Source organism: Marmota marmota, unplaced genomic scaffold (assembly GCF_001458135.2).
Source record: "Marmota marmota marmota unplaced genomic scaffold, marMar, whole genome shotgun sequence".
Taxonomy (NCBI): Eukaryota; Metazoa; Chordata; class Mammalia; order Rodentia; family Sciuridae; genus Marmota; species Marmota marmota.
In genome coordinates, this window is record NW_026000075.1 from 218,843 (window position 1) to 236,672 (window position 17,830).

The 17,830-nt window shown below is 37.5% G+C and overlaps 1 protein-coding gene across 2 annotated transcripts in view; it reads left to right on the forward strand.

Moving 5' to 3' along the window:
- Window positions 1-17,830, forward strand: part of Mcf2l2 (MCF.2 cell line derived transforming sequence-like 2) — a 255,029-nt gene that overhangs the window by 88,713 nt on the left and 148,486 nt on the right. For both annotated transcript variants that reach the window (XM_048814212.1, XM_048814213.1), the window contains 3 exons: window positions 2,710-2,800; window positions 5,053-5,172; window positions 14,258-14,374. In XM_048814212.1, the coding sequence (XP_048670169.1) occupies window positions 2,710-2,800; window positions 5,053-5,172; window positions 14,258-14,374 (328 nt within the window). The remainder of the gene's footprint in view (window positions 1-2,709; window positions 2,801-5,052; window positions 5,173-14,257; window positions 14,375-17,830) is intronic.

Consider the following 17,830-nt stretch of genomic DNA (forward strand, 5'->3'; position numbering starts at 1 on the left):
CCCTCAAATATTTTCAGTATTGCATTTATCTCCTCTATTGAGTCTTTAGCAATGATTTCTCTAATCTGACAGTGTGTGCCCTTAAATTAATACAATCTACCCTGTATTAATTTTATATTACTTTATATACAACATAAATAGTATAATTCCATCTCAATCAACTTTAATTTCTATAGTAAAATTCTATTTACTCCATCTCATACTGAATGCTGTTTTGAAAAATTTTATTTCACATAGGCAATATATTTACTGATACCTTGTTATTTTTTTCTTTGAGTGGTCAGTAGTCTTTAGTGAAATAAGAGACATAGTTGATAATATTTATCCACATGCTTAGTATCTGCAGTGTCTTCATTGATTTTTTCAGTCAGACTACCAGGTGGGATTATCTTTTTTCAGGTTCATCCATTTGCTTGTCTGTTCAGAATAGGTAACCCACCACTTGGTGGGAAAGTCTGCTCTAGAAGTTGCTTACTATGGGAAGTCTAACCCTTCTCTAGAAATTCTTCATTTATTAAATTCTTTTGTCTTCAGAGTTCTCTCATATATAAGGAAAAATATGGGTTTTTAATATAACCAGTGCTGCTTTTCACAGGAATGAAAGTCTTCCTGACCCATAACCAAACCTCCTTACCCAGAAATTTAGCCTTTTCAAGCTGTTTATTTTTCTTTCATCTCTATGCTTCCAACTTCACTCAGCCTGGAGAATACCCTTTAGTATTTCTTGAAGTATGAGACTAATAATGATAAATTCTGTCAGCTCTAGTTGCTTGGAAATATCTTTATTTCACCTCAATATTTTGAATGAATTTTCAGTGGGTGTAGAATTCTCAGTAATTCCAGGTAAGTTCTCTTAGATCATATTCCACTGGATTGCAGCTTCCATGGTTTCTGTTGCAAAGTCAGTGATTATTTTTTTTTAATTTTGTTCTTTTGAATGTCATGAGTCTTTTTTCACTTTTTAAAGATTTTCTCCTGATCTTTCATTTTCATTAAAGCAGGATTTTCCTTGCTTTATTCTATGTGGAAGTGGGAGAACCACTTAAATCTGTGAGTTGATGTTTTCTCAGGTTTTGGAAAATTCTTAACCATTTTTGAAAAATTTGTTTTTGCAACACATTCTTTCTCTTCTCCTTCTGGGACTTTTGTTCACATCCCACATATCTCTTACATCCTATTCTATTTCCCCTTCTCTCTATTCTTTACTTTGATTATTTTCAACTGGTATGTTTCCAGTTCCACTATCCTGTCCTCTGCTGTATTCAGTCTGCTATTAAACAAATCCAACAAGTTCTTAATTTCAGATATTGGTGTTTTGTAATCTTAGAATGTTCATTTATTTTTTATTATAGATTCTAATTCTCTATTGGAACAATACACCATTTATCTACCTTTTCCTCTGTTGTTGTTTTTTTTTTTAACATATGGATCATAGTTACTCCAAAGTTTCTGTCTGCCAACAATGGGAACATCTCTTAGCCTAAATCTACAGAGTATTTTATCAGTTGATTTTTTTTAGTCACTTTTCCTTGCTTCCTTGCATTTGTCAATATGAGCCTACAATAATGGGTCAACCCAGTGATGCTTAATTCAGATGAGCTACTTATATTTTCTTTCAGATTTTGCTTAGCTCTTCTACCTAATTCACCTACAGGTACTTTTTAGGATAAAGCCTACCTTTTTTCCAATTTAGAAAGCTATTGAAGGGTTACTATGGGCCAACTATTTTTCATGTCCTACATTTCTTTTAATCTCCATAATAATCACATAGAAATAATAGTCATCACTTATATAGTAATATGTTTATACATTTACATGCTCTTTTAACTCTCACATGAATATTATAAATAGGCACTGTTTTATTAATCCTGCTTTAAAAATAAAATGTCTCGGAAACCAGAGGGGTTAAGTAACTCCTTCCCTCCCAAGGGAGAATATATGGAGATATATATAAACACACACATACACTAGAATTCAGAAATTTTCATCTAGTCAGGTTGGCTTCAGAATTTGTGCTTTTAACAACTGCTTTATTGGTGATATTATTCTAATTTTACAGAGAAGGATACCACATGTTAGAAAGATTAGATGTCAGGTTTCAGTGCTAGGAAGTAATAGCAGCAAGGTTTAATCCAGGCTTTAAAGTCCTTGTTCTTTCCTCTATACTACACTCTGTCCCAAAGGAGACAAAGTAAATGTTTTTTATTTTGTGGACCTTGTGAGAATTTTGTGCAGGCTTAAGGATGGGCAGAGAGGGCTTCTATATGGCCACACACTGGAAGGGGGTTGTGTTCCCGCTGGCATGTATTATTTCTAAATACCTATAGGACTGACTCCTGGAGAAGGATTTTGATATCTCCCTTAATATCCACTTGAGGAAAGAAAGAGGGCGGAACTCAACCTTGATGTCCTCTGCTATGCTAGGGACACACGATTCTCAACTGACACATGCCTCTTCCTTCAGACATGAGCACAAGTCCTCTGTTGATGTTGCATGGATTTTCCAGCCAGAATCTGAGTCCTATAAAGGGTCTGAGAAACAAAGTACTTGCTCTGTTGGGGCTCAGGCTCAGACTGGGAGAGGGAGTTGGCTTCTTTGGTGGGAAGATCAGACCTAGTTACTTGCCTGAGCTGAGCAGGATGTGTTCTGCTGTGGGAGCCATACCAAATCCTTAGGTCTCTCCTAACACTGACCTTGCTTTTTTGCAGTGTGGAGGCTGCCAGCATTGGATTCGTCATTGTGATTGACAGAAGAAGGGACAAGTGGAGCTCCATAAAGGCATCCTTGACACGAATAGCAGTAAATACTTATTTTTGTGCTATGATAGTTAAAGTCATTTAAATAGTCTTTTCAAATATTTCATATCAAAGTTATGGGGAAAAGGCAATTATTTTATGTCAAATTTTGAGAAGGTCTTTGTAACAGGTGCTATTGCACCATGGAAGGTCTCCCACAGACAATTCCTGAGCATCACAAAGACTCCCCTGAGTCTTTCTGCTTTATTGACTTCTCTACTTACTGAAGAAGGGAAGGCAGGGAGGGCTGGGAAGTTAACAGGATAACCATTGAGTTACAGGAGTTGATAGGTAAACACCAGCTTCCATATCTCTCTTTGGAACAATTCTGAGCTGTGTTGCAAACAAAATATCAGAGGCTCTCAGCCTTCCTTACCTATAAAAGTAACCCCATCATTTATGCATTGTCTATGCATTGCTGTCTACCTCCCTACTCCCTCATCTGTGCTTCCAGATGTACCCAAATCCTTTGTCTGATTGTTTGCTTTGGGGGATACCTGATTTAAGATAGTCTTCATCTTACTATTCAAATTACTTTTTCACAAAGTAGAAAAACAGTGGCAAAACCAGACAAAATGGTATTTAGATACATTTGTTGAAGGGATGTTTGCATTTGGCATTAAATTGAACAATTTTGGATGGGCTTCCTTTTCCTTATTAGTCAGTTTTAACCACTGTTGCCTTTGAGCAAGTAGATGCATCTTTTCTCTGTTGGAACCTCAGACCTGTGAACCCAGCCATGTGGTCTCAGGGCCACTTACACCAGTTCTTTTACCCTAGCCCAGGCTCATAAGGACAGTGAAGCCTGACTAAAGAGGGTACAAAATGTCAGGGTGTTAATGTGAGTGCTGGAATTAGGATGGGAGAAGAACAGTTGAAGCCTTGCATATACCCTCATACAGAAGCATTCATACATACAGACGTGTACCCACATAGAGTCTTCTCAGATTGCTTTAGAACCTCATCCAGATAACCCACATTTTGCCTCAGCTGATTTATCCTAACATGATACAACAAAATGCAAGGCTGTCCTGTCTAGGAGCTTGTGTTTCAAAGATGGAGAAGGGAGTACTGCCTTCCCTTGGTACATTAATTATTTTGTCCCTTTAGTTTTTCTATAGGCCTTATCTGTGAGATAACTACCATCATTGTTGATGCCCATGACTATTCCAGAGATCTAGCTTCTGAGGCCAGAGACAAAACTTGAACAATATGATAATGAGCCTCATTTGTTCCAAAATTATATTCATCACTTTATGTGTAAAAGATGCTGTGGTGTAGGGGTCCCTAAATCTACCTACATATCGGAATTTCTTCAAGTGATTGTTAAACATGCAGATGCCTGGAGTTCATATCAGTCCTAATGAATCAGAATAGGACTGAAGACCAGATTTTCTTGTAACTCGCACTTTAAGAGGTTGGGAAACCACTGGAAGAACAGGAATCCATGGGTAGTGGGAGACTTGGGTTCTGACTTTGTCACTAAATAGTTCTGTGAATCTGGGTTAAAACTCCTTGCTCAGGACCCACCTCAAGATGAGGCCAGTACTTTCCGAAAGCAATTTGGCAATAAAAACAAAGGGTCCTACCAAGAACCCTTAAAATGCTAGTTCTTTGGCTCAGTAATTCTTATAGGAATCTATCCTAAGAAAATGTTCCAAAGTATGTATAAAGATGTTCATTTGGGTTTTATTTATAATAATAAAAATATAAAAAATCTTAAACAATTAGCAAAAATGTATTGATTAGATAAATCATGCACCCATAAAAATATTTCCAAAGACTTCTTTAAATAACAGGAATAAAAGCTCATAGTATATTAAGTGGAAAGGCAAGTTACAAAGTAACTGTGGTGTAAGTCTAACTATGATATAGACAGTTTAACAAACAAAATAGACTATAATTATATAAATTAAAATATTAAATATGGCTGTGACACCATGGGTGGTTTTGTTTTTCTAATGTAATTCTATTTCCCAATTTTTATATAAAGAGTAGGAATTATTTTTATAATAAGAATATTTTTTTTGCTCATTGGTTTGATTTGCTTTATTTTTTAAAGAGTAGTTTGGGTTACCTGACCTTTAGGGCTCTTTTGATTCTGAAATTCTCTGAGATTTATTCTAATTCTTTGACATCCATGGCCTCCAATTTAACTTTTTCTTCTGTGATCTTGGGCAGGAGAAGACTAAAGTAGATCTTGGTAATGGATGTGACATTTTCTCTCTACCCTAACACTTGTCATGATGCTTGCAGGTGGCATTTCCTGGAAACTTACAGCTCATATTCATCCTTCGTCCATCTCGCCTTATCCAGAGAACATTCACTGACATTGGCATTAAATACTATCGAGATGAATTTAAGATGAAAGTGCCGGTAAGCTTGACTTCTCACCTTGTCTCCATCTCTCAGGGGCATCTGTCATTTGAACTGGGCTGCTAAGAAAGGTGGGACTCAAGAGGTACAGAGGGAGAGGAGGGCATCCCAGGCCAGGAACAGCCTGCGCAAAGGCACAGGGCAAGAAGCACATACTTCTTATGAAGTCTGTGGGAATCCCCAGTTTTGTTGGAGCACACAGAAAATAGTATTTTGGAAGAAAAAGGAAGGAAACATGAAATAGTATCTTCAGCAGGAGGATAAAGGGTCTGGTTTTTATTCAGTAGACAATGAGGGTCCAGCAAAGGTTTTCTAATTGGGGAGTAAGATGGTGAAATGGTGTACTAGAGTTATGTTGATCTGGGAGTGGTATATAACTGAGGAAAGATAATAGAGGAGGAAGATAAAGGGTAAACTTGAAAGAAAATGTGACTCTAAAGCATGGGGGTGACATAAGAATCTGTACAGTGAAAAACCAACAAAATTTTTAAAAAAGATTCAAAATTGTATGCATAAGTTTGGTAAACAGTGGAAACAATCACTCTCATGCTTAGCTGGTAGGAATATAGTTGGTAACAACCAATATGAAGGACTAATTATCAGCATTTATAGAAAATTTAAATGTAAATGTTCTTTGAACTGTCTATAAGAATTATTCTACAGATATATTCTGATTTAGATAATGGGGTGTCCCACAAAAGTTCATGTGTGAGACAATCAAGAAAGTTTATGGATGGAATGATTGGGTTATGAGGTATTAATTCCTTGGTAGGATTAACTGAGTGGTGACTGTGGGAAGGTAGGGTATGCCTGGAGGAAGTCCTATCTGTGGGCAGGTAGGTGACTAGATAGGTAGAGTATGCCTCGAGAAGGTTCTATCTGTGGGCAGGTAGGTGACTATGGGCAGGCAGGGTATACCTGGAGGAGCTATCTACAGTCATCTCCTAGTTAATCTCTATCAGGGGATTAATACACTGATTAAATTAAGGCTATCATAACCCAATAATTTCACCTGTAAACTTTCTTGCATTGTCTTATACATAATTTTTTAGGGGACACCTTATATCTAAACCATAACATGGGGATTTAACCCAGAGGTACTCTACTGCTGGGCTCTGTCCCCAGTCCTTTTTATATTTTATTTTGAGACAAGGTCTAAGTTGCAGTTCAAGGCTGGCCTTGAACTTGAGATCCTCTTGCCTCAACCTCCCAGGTCTCTGGGATTATAAATGTGCACCACCATTCCTAGGCGAAGTTGTTTTTAATAGCTAAAGACTGGGAAGAACTTAATTATTGACAACTAGTTAAGTTAATTTATTCTACCTAATCAGTGAAATACTTTTCAGCCAACAAAAGTTGTAAGACATGGTACAACCACGTTGGAAATAATTAGTAGTTTCTTATAAAGTAAACATAGACTTAAACTGTGACCCAGCTGAGAAATGAAAATGTATGTCTACCAAAAAAATATGTAAAAGAATGTCTATTGACAGGTAAATGGATGAAGAAACTGTGGCATGCTTCTATAAAGGAATAACATTAAGCAATAAAAAACAGTGAAGTGAGCTGCTATAAATATTGACATGGCCACATCACTGTAGTATGCTGATTTTAAACCCTTTGGGTATAAACTGAGAAGTGGGATAGCTGGATCAAATGGTGGTTCCATTCCAAGTTTTCTGAGAAATCTCCATACTGCTTTCCATAGTGGTTGCACCAATTTGCAGTCCCACCAGTATTTTATGAGTGTGCCATTTTCCACACATCTTAACCAAAATTTATTGTTGCCTGTATTCTTGATGATTGACATTCTTACTGGAGTGAGATGAAATCTTAGGGTATTTTTTGATTTACATTTCTCTAATTGTTAGAGATGTTGAATATTTTGTCATATATTTGTTGATCAATTGCATTTCATCTTCTGTGAAGTATCTTTTCAGTTCCTTAACCCATATATTGATTGAGTTATTTGTTTTTTTTTTTTTTTTGGTGTTAAGTTTTTTCAGTTCTTTATATATCCTAGAGATTAATGATTTATCTAAGGTTCATGTGATAAAGTTTTTCTCACAATCTGTAGGCTCTCACCAAAAGCCAAATATGATATGTGGATGCTAATTCACAATGGTGGAGGCTTTAGGGAAGAATATAGTTACTTCAAATTAGATAGAGGGGAGTGAAAGGAGAGGAGGAGATATGGGGATAGGAAGGATAATAGAGTGAAACGGATGGTATTACCTTATATACATATATGATTGCATGACTGATGTGATTCTGCTTACATGTACAATCAAAAAAATAAGAAAGTATACTTTATTTATGATATATCAAAGTGTATAAATGCATTCTATTTTCATGTATAACTAATTAAAATAAAGTTTAAAATTTATAAAAAAATAATAAACCTAAAAAAAACAGCAGTAAAGTTCTAATACATGTAATAACATGGAAGCAGCTCAATAATATTCTCTTGAGAACCCAAAGTGGTTGCTTCTATTCTGAATTCCTGTGTTAACAATTCCATCAAAATGAAAAGCCTAAATGATATGGCAGCAAAAGAGACTTCCTCCATCACATCCAATCTGCTTGCTGAGAATACTCAGTATCCATGGCATCATTGTTGCCTTTTCTACCATTGTGAGTGTGCACCATGGAGAAGTACCTTGCCCATGACCACTGTGTCTCTTTTAGATAAAGCTGTGCTCTCTGAATTAAAGATAGTCCTGAAGAGCTAAGTTAAGGCCAAGTATTAAAATTGGAGGTTAAATCTCATCCAGTAATCATGGATGGAATGATTGTATTGGAGAGAAATATATTGATATGTGTGCATAAACCAAGATTCAGAAGCTGAACCTGGCTGTGTAGGAGAGTATCTTAAGTGTTGATTTTCTATCATCGGTGAAAATTCTTAAACATGAATCAACAATAAAATGCTTCCTAAAGAGGCTATAAAAATTTCTCTTGAGATAAAGAAACTATATGCTAAAGAGCATATTCTTCATGATTCCTTTTATGTAAAGTTCAAGGATAGGACAAACTAAGCTGTGGTAATACAAAATCAAAACAACAGTTTTGAGTTGGGTGTGGTGGCACATGCATGTGATCCCTGTGGATGGGAAGGCTGCGGCAGAAGGATCACAAGTTTGAAACCAGCCTCAATGACTTCTCAAGGCCCTAAGCAATTTAGTGAGATCTATTTCAAAAGTAAAAAATAAAAAGGGCTGGAGATGTAGCTCAGTGGTAAAGCTACCCTAGATTCAATTCCCAGTACCCCCCCTCAAAAAAAAAAGCTTGAGTGTTTAAGGGAAATCAAACAAGCTGTGAGTTTCTTACTCAATTTTCCTGAATTGAGTAATGATTGATATTTGGGAAGAGATGACAACTAACAAGAAGCAAATGACCTGTCACAGTCCTCATGAGCTTTTTTACCCTTCAGTATTGAAGACTAATCAAATGTTTCTTGCCACTCTGTTTTAACTGATCAGTTGCTCAATGTCCTATGTATTGCCCTGGTTGTACATAAAACATGCCTCTGAGTGACCATGTATATACAGATCCCCTATGTGATTTATGTCCTGCTTTTCATATGGTGCATCTACTCTGAGGAGGGACAGGACATCTACATTATCTCAATATTATGTCTTTAGCTATTTCCGGTAGTTATGTTGATTCCCTACCTAGTCTACTTTTGATTTGAAACTTAAAATCAACTATTCAGAGAGCTCTCTGCCACCTGAACCCTGGGCACATTTGCTAGGTACAAGTTTGCCTTGTAGGCTGCATTTGACCCACACAAACCTTGCTCTCCCCAGGTAAGTCTGATGCTCCATGGAATCCAGAGTCTTAGGTTACCAAGTTTGAAACAAATTTCAAAACACATTTTGCCTTTTAAATGACAGATATATACTTGGCTCTTAGCACAGCTGTCTTCCTTACTTTGTTTTTAAAATGTGGTTGTGATATTAGTACTTTTGTAGCCTTCAGCCTCTCTTATTATCATATCTCCCTGTTCATTTCTAGTTAGATAATAATTATATTTTTATAAATTGAAGGGGAAATAAGTTCATTATGCATAGTTGGCATACGGATCTCCTGGCACAGGGATAAAATTGTGGTCAAGGAAGACAGAGTATTTGAATGTAGTGAGGGTTTCCGAGCGCCTATTGCTGGTCATTCTGAAACAGCTAGACTTGCAGCTGCCTTGCCAAACTGTTATGTGAAGTCATTAAGGCAGTCTCACAAAAAGGCAGGTTATCATGGACATGAAAATTGGTTTCTTAAAAAAAAAAAAAAGTCTGTGGCAGAAAACAGGAAATGTTTACGTTTGTAATGGAAAGAGCCAACATCTTCTGCAGGAACAGCTTTAAGCAAGTAATGGGTAAGAACATAAATATATACAGAAAAGGAAACAAAAAAAGACATGCTTAATGTATAACAACTGTTCCAAGAATGTGCAAGTGGTACGTGTTATCCTAAAGTTCTTGGATCCAGAGAAGGGAATGCAGAGGCTTGGAAAGAAGTTTGTTACACTCGAGAGAGTTCCAGGGAAGGGATCATCACAATGCTGCATAGGTCACAGGGGAGGCACTGTCAGGAGGCAGAAGCGGAAGCAAGGGGGAAACCCAGGCCAAAGCCTTTCTGCAGGAAAGGCCAGGCAGGCCAGGGGAAACAGCTTATGATTGGCTAGTTTGAATAATTCCTCTGGGCTACACAAGTAGTCTCTGGTTATCTGGTACCTGGCTCTGGGCTGGTTTCAGGGTGGGGGAAATAACGTCTGTGCATATGAGTTTGATAAATGTGGATGGGGATTTGGATGGGGATTGGCTGGTTTGCATATGAAAAGCATATTCCCTGCTGAATCCTTGGCCATCTCTGGGTTGTGGGTTAGCCATGGCAGGGACAGTCTCTGGCCAATCACTGAGGCCACATATGCAGGGCATCAAGAACACAGAAAATAAGAAAATAGTGTTTGTTTAATTGATCCTGTGATGAAGGATGCCCAATATGCAAATACATAAACAAAGAAATAACACAGAACAACAAGTACTTTAAGGTCAGATTTACATGCTCAGTGTGTCCTGTGAGTTTGACCAGCAGATTGGTTTTGCTATTTCCCTTTCCTATATAAAATTTTTAAACTTGTTTTTTAAACTCTTGATCCTGAGTAGATTAGGAGGAAAACATTTTTGTGTTGAAACTGCTTTGCCTTCTTCATTTTTTTAATTTAACGTGCAGTAAAATTCACTTTTTCTGGTACATAGTTCTATTTGGACAAACACATGGAGTTATTTAATTCCCACCACAGTCAAGCTACAGAATGGTTTTATCACCCACCAGATTTCCTTATGCTCTTCTTTCTAGTCAGTTCCTCTCGCATCCCAAACAGCTGACAAACTGATCTGTTCTCTGTCCTCACAGTTTTCTTTTCCCGAAAATCATGTTAATGAAATTATATCCTAAGCAGACATTGAGTATGACTTCTGTTACTTAGCACGAACCATTTGGGTTTCATCCATGTTGTTGGATGTGTCAACAGTTCTTTATATTCCTGAATATTGTCACATGTTATAGAGATACAGGTTTATTCATTCACCAGGGAAGAACATTTCAGTTGTTTCTAGCTTTTAGTGATTAAGAACAAAGCTGCTATAAATATTCACATCATGCAGGATTTTGCTCTGACATATTGTAGGTATATATTTAACTTCACGAGAAACTGCTGAACTGTTTTGTAAAGTGGCTCTACTATTTTTCATTCCCACTAACAGTATATGAGAATTCCAGCTGCTTCATATTCTTGCCACCCTGCCAAAAACTGGTAATTAATAAAAGTTTTAGTCATTCTGGTTGCTTGTATTGTGGTATCTCACTGTGGTTTTAATTTGCAGTTCCATCATGACTAATGACATTAAATCTCGTTTCATGTGCTTATTTTCGATTTGTATATCTTCTTTTTGGTGAAGCTGTAACAAGGCCTTAGAGGCTGCTTTTGCTAAAAGTACTGAATCTTCACTTGGGCCTGCAGCTGTCCAAAGGGTAACTAAAACAGGATAAAAGATTGACATCTCTGCCTTCATTTTGCATTTGCCTCTTTTGCTACCTTAACCCTTGGGAAAAGCTGGTAATCCTCTCCCTTAAAGGCAGAAGGCAACAAGATAAGAAAAATAACTAAGCTATTTTCAAGGTTTGCAGGGACATCATAATCAACAGATTGTCATATGCCAGCTTTTACAATATCCTTTTCCACATCACCCAGTGGCACCTAACCTGAAGGAACTGACACCAAAATCTTGCTTTCCCACCTACCCTTTTCTCTGAATCATTCCTTCCTGCAGTTACCTTGGATTCCAGGAACAACAGGTCTAATGGTTAAACAGCTTGGGATGAGTTGCAACTACTCCCCAGGCAACAGCAAATTTCTCATAGCTACCAACAAGGCTCTGCCTGGCTGGCCCTGAGAAAATGATCAACCAGACCACAGTTTCACCAAGACTGCTTGGCTATGTGTACTTCTAGTCCCACTTTCCTACATAATTTGAGAGTTCATGTCAGTACCCCTGAAAACAGGGTTAAGGACACTTGATCCCCTTTGTCTTCCCAATATAGCTATATTGAATAAATTCCTTTCCTGACTTTCACTGTTACTTTTTCCATTTTGTTTCTGGGATGAGTGGCTGGACCTGATTTGTTGAGACTTCTTGAAGTCCATTCCCCTCTGATCTAGGATTCCAGATTGTGTTATTTTCTTATTATTGAGTTTTGAGAGTTTTGTATATATTCTGGATATAAGTAATTGTCAGGTGATTTGCAAATATTTTCTCCCAATTGTGGGTTATATTTTCATTCTCTCAACTGTGACTTTATGGAGTAAATATTTTAAATTTGGATGACATCTAGCTTATCAACTTTTCTTTTATGAGTCATGCTTTTGGTGTCATAATGCAGAACTCTTTGCCTAATCCAAAGATTTTACCTTAAGATTTTTTTTTGACTTGCATAACACTTCTGCTAATATGCTCCTTTTATTCTTAATTTTCAATTTAAAATTCTTCTTGGTCCTTTCTAAAGCTTAAGATGAGAAAACAGAGTCCTGGCAAGTGTGAAAAATCACACCTCCCTCCCTGTTTAGATAAGGAGAATCGGAAATACATAGTCTGGCAGGATAGGTTTTGACACTTCAGGCTACAGGGCAAAGTTATTTCTGTCTAACACGAAATTGTACATAGGTTTTTGGTTTGTTTTTTTTTTTTTTTCAGTACTAAATGTTACCATAGGAACGAACAGATATTCCCAGAAGCAAAATACATTCTTAACTAGATAATATCTTGTTACCTGTCTTATAATTTTAATTTAGAAAGCCTGTAAATCTTTTTTCAAACTCCCATAAGTGGTTTAACATTTTTAGGAGGAAAAAGCTTAGATGGATTTAGGGTTTTTTTTTTTCTTTTCCTCTCTAATGTTGCTAAAATTTGTATTTGTAAAATTCCCAAACAGTTTTCAAAGGTGAAGGAGAAAGTCTTGGGGACCTTGGGGTTAACATAAGGAGAGATAGTCATCAAATGCCACTAAACCCAAGTTCCTCAGGCAGGGTCTATTGTACTTATGATTTTATTCCTTAGTTCTTGGCATTTATTAGCAGTTTAATACATAGTAAATAAATAAATCATTTTTTGTCTAATTTTGTTTCTCCTATAGACTTTTTAGACCCTAATTTATTTATATATTTTTTTCATTCCAAAATGAATTTATCACTTGACTCATATAATAATACAAGAAAGTCCATATTCTTATATCTGACCAAGAATAAATTTTCAAAATAATCAACATGGAGTAAAAAAATAAGGTTGTTAATTAAAGGTTTCAAGTGGAAGGCATTTCAAAGACAGAGTTGAGGAGCCCTTGTCCCTGGCTAGGGGAGAACCAGGGTTCTCTCCAGCCCCTGGGTCAGAAAGCTCAGACTGTCACCACAAGGGGATCTGAGGAGGTCTGCAGGAGCTCAGGAGACCTCCACTCAGACCTCCAATTCTTGACCACATCACAGAAGAGAACTTAAGAATGCATCAGGTTTTAGCAAAGAGAGGAAGAGCTTTCTAGAAAGTGAAAGGCGAAGGTAAACGCTCTCAGAACAGAACTCAGGCTATCTTAAGAATGGGACGAATGTTCTCTGTGATAAGTGGATGCTGATTCATAATGGGGGGGGGACATGGGAAAAATGGAGGAACTTTGATGGGGCAAAGGGGAGGGAGAGGTGGGGAGGGAGTATGGGGGCAGGAGAGATGGTGGAATGAGATGGACCTCATTACCTTAGGTACATGTATGACTGCACATATTGTGCAGCACTACCTCGTATACAACCATAGAAATGTAAAGTTGTGCTGCAATTGTGGACAATGAATCAAAATGCATTCTGCTGTCATATACACCTAATTAAAATTTTTAAAAAATAATGGGACACATTGTCTTGGTTTGGGGTTTTAATACTGATAAAGAGACAGTAGCTAGGGGGCTGAAGGAGGTGGGGCCAGGGTGGAGTTGTGCAATTTTGTGCCAGTTTTCCTCGTGCTGGTGCACTGTCCTTGCACATTCCAATTATGCCACGCCTCATTCGAATCTTAACTCTCCAGGGGTGTGTGTCCTACTGTCATAATGAGGCCAGGGTCATTTCTTGGTCACCAAAGTCTTCAATACACATAGTCTCTGAAGGAATGGTTCCTGTAGTTGCCTGGTGGTTGCTGGAGGTTTTGTTGTTTTTTCATCAGCCAATCATCAAGCTGCAGGCAAGGATTCAGATGCAAGGGATAGGGGCTGGTCTCTCCCAAGTTGTTTGTTCCGCATTCCAATGGTTTCCAAGTGTTTGTCTTTTGAGACTCAGTATTCTCTTTGTATCCCCAAATTTCTATTTCAGGACCATAATGAGGTCAGAACTGCCATGGAGGAGTAGAGAGACTTTAAAATAGTTCTCTGCTATATATAGTAACCATCTTTGGATATAAATGCCTAATAACTCAAGTTCAAAGTCTTATTTAAAAGTAGAATCTATATGAGCTATGTGAGGACCCATGAAAAATATAATTTTTCCCCCCTACAGATCATCATGTTAAACTCAGTTTCTGACCTTCATGGCTACATTGACAAAAGCCAGCTGACACAGGAGTTAGGGGGAACTCTGGAATACCGCCACAGTCAGTGGATAAATCATCGCACTGTGAGTATTGACTTGTTTGGGCTTTTCTTCCTCTCTTTGTTTTCCAGAAGACAGGGCAATTAAAGATCGGCTGTTGTGAGATCACTGCAGGTGACTGCCTGGCCTTGGGAATATTGGGATTTCTCAGCTACCGACTGGTGAAGAACTAGGGTGTAAGGGTAAAGGCTGAGTTTTTTCATGCTGACCACGGAACCTCCCTGTATCTTTTGGTGCAGGGGCTTTGGAAGTCTTAACTTGGGGTGCACCTGGGAGTTTTAAAAAACCAACACCCTGCTATGTATATCTCATGAATTATTTTTTTTACTTGTTCTAGAATGGATCTCACACATTAGAATTTCATAAATCTTCCTGGATGATTTCAATGTACGTTCAGATTGAAACCCAGGGAGTTAGAAGAAGCTGTATTTAAATATTGCCAAAATTACTTATTGCCTGAACTTGAGGAGTTACTAAGCCTCTCTAAGCTTGTTTCCTCCTCTCTTAAAGGGGACTAACACTAGGCATGGTGGCACACATGTGTAATCCCAGAGACACAGAAAACTGAGGCAGTAGTAGATTTCCAGCAACACTGCATTTCTTTCAAAGCTACAATTCCTTCCTCGCTTCTTTGTGAATTCCAAATTCAAGGTCAGCCTGGGCAACTTAGGGAGGCTCTGTCTCAAAATTTTAAAATAAACAAGGCTGGGGAGGTAGCTTGAAGTCCTAGATTCAATCCCCAGCACTGCAAAAGAGAGAAAGGAAAAAAAAAGGATTAACACAGCTGTTCTCTGTTAGAAGTAATTTTATCCCATGGAGGATATTTGTCAATGTCTTTAGACATTTTTTGTAGTCAGAACTTGGTGGCGAGTAGTTAAGGCATCTAGGGACTAGGGACCTGGGACCCTGCTAAACATCTTACAATGTGCAAAATGGCCTCTACCACAAAAAATTATCCAGCCCCAAATATGAATACTGCCAATGTTGAGAAACCTTGGACTGCCAAAAGCTACCTGGAAGTTTGATGTGGGGGAGGAGGGAAAATATGGTCTGTGAAAGTGCCTGATATATAGTGTTTTACTTTTTCCTACTTGTATTGGTGGTTGTTGGGCTAAAATAGAAGTTTCAGTGATATTGAGGAAAAAGTGAGAATGAAACTCATTACTATGATCTGAATGTTGGTATCTTGTCCCCTGCCCCAAATTCATATGTTGAAACCCAATGTGACAGTATTAAGAAGTGGGGCCTTTTGGGAAGTGATTCTGTCAGTCTTCACAAGAGGTGAAGGGATCTGCCTTGCCCCATGCCTTGTGCAGACCAGAGAAGGTGCCATCTATGAGAACAGGCCCTCACCAGACATCAAACCTCCTTGCACTTTGATCTTGGACTTCAAGCCTCCGGAACAGTGAGAAATAAATTTCTATTGTTCATAAATTACCCAGTCTAGGGTATTTTTGTTATAACAGCCTAAACAGGCTAAGACAGTCACTAGAAAATATGATCCTATAGTTTCTTTCCCATTGCCCCACTCTCCTAACCCCTAACCTTGAAAAGATTAGGTTTCCTCAGCAAAACCCACTCTCCCTTCACCTCCCTTCACAGCTTGTAATGTCAGCACTTTTCTTTGTATCTGGTCATTTTGGAAGCATGTTGCTCAATATTTACCAGTGAACACCTGAACTGCATATACATATTAGGTATGTGCATTCACCTTATTTCAGATATAATGTTTTGTGATTTTTTTTCTAAAAAAAAAAAAAGGAAATTTAGAAATTAAACAAAAATAGATTTCCAGCAACACTGCATTTCTTTCAAAGCTACAATTCCTTCCTCGCTTCTTTGTGAATTCCAAGGAAGTTTCCCAAAACCTGAAGAAAGGTCCCTCAACCTGGGCCAGAACCTTTTACACTTCTCATCAATTTGGTCACAAGAATGGTGACTCCTAGAAAATCTCATGATGTGCATATAATTCTAAATAAGTCTAACTAAGAAAGTTGTCAGGGAAGTTAATGTAGAGTGTTATAAATGAGGGGATGTGAGGGGGTCTTCCTAGGCTGCAGACCTCTTTATATGCTAGACCATATAAATGGTGGAACCTGGAGTGCTTCTAGGCTTTATTTCTCAACTTCCTAGATAATCAAAAAGAATTCACTCAGCCTTATTGGGCTAACTAGCTCTCCCCTTTGCTCTGATTTCTCTACCAGATACTTATTTTATCATGCTATTCATGTTTTTCAAGTTACCTCAAGTCAGACAAATTTATGATAAATACATTTTAAAGAGATAAACCTTGACCTTTTTGTTTCAGAGACAAAAATAGGTCTTTGAAAACTTAGTTAAGAAGGCCAAGGTCATGAAGAGTGGTTAGAGATGGCATGAGCAGACATTTACACACTTCCTTCCCCACTAGACCTAGTTTATAGCCACCTTGTTTGTGGTTGTGCATGTCTTAAACACATGATAGTGAACTTTAAAAAATGCAACTAAGTATTAGAAGACCAGTGATATTCTGTTCATGCCTTTTCCACAGGTAGATAATTTTATATATACACACATCTAGTTAAAAACTTAGTAGAATAGTATAGAAGCACATACACATTGTTGTATATCTTATGATTGAAACATATAGATTCTTCTTTATTTTGTGCTTTTTGGATATCAGGTTATTGAGAAACGCATAGAAAGGTTAGGACTCAACACAACCTTAACATCATTTACTTCAATCACTTTATTATACAGGAAAGTGATCTTCAGAGTAAAAAAGAAGCTTATCTAAGGTCAAATGGTCAAGTAGTGGCAGAACTATGACTAAAAAGAACTAAACCAACCTCTTTTTAATTCCCATATTAGAATCAGGTCCTCTGCCCACTTCCAAGGTGATTATTCAGGGAATAACATGGAATCAAGTTAATTTGTTAATAGGTGACCTCTCCTCTGTTTCAAGGATGACATTTGCAGGCCTCACACCTGACATTCAGGGTGGTCACTGTTATTATCATAGTTGTAAGGTATTTATTGTCACCAAAATCCTTTCACAGTTGCTATCCTTTTTTATCCAAAAAAAAAAAAAAAATCCCCACAGAACAGAAAGCATTTCTCCTATTTTTCAAGTGAGGACTCTGGAACTCAACTGCACCACATGGCTTATCCAAATAACACGATTAGGGAAGATTAGGATCTGAACTCTGATTCGAATCTTCAACTCTCAAGGCCGAGATCTTCTGAGGATCTAGTTTTAAATCTAATTTTGCTAAATATAGCTTTGAATGCCAAATTGTAAGATAATATGGCACTTAAGAGTATAGCTCAGGAGCCAGATCTCATCTGACTCCAATCCCACCTCTGCCATGTATTTTTTGATATGTCTTCTGGGAAATTGTTCTCAACATGCTTTAGTTTCCTCATCTATATAATGTGGGATGATAATAATGGTAACTAAGATGCATTAGAAGAAATCGTGCATATAAAGCAAAATATATC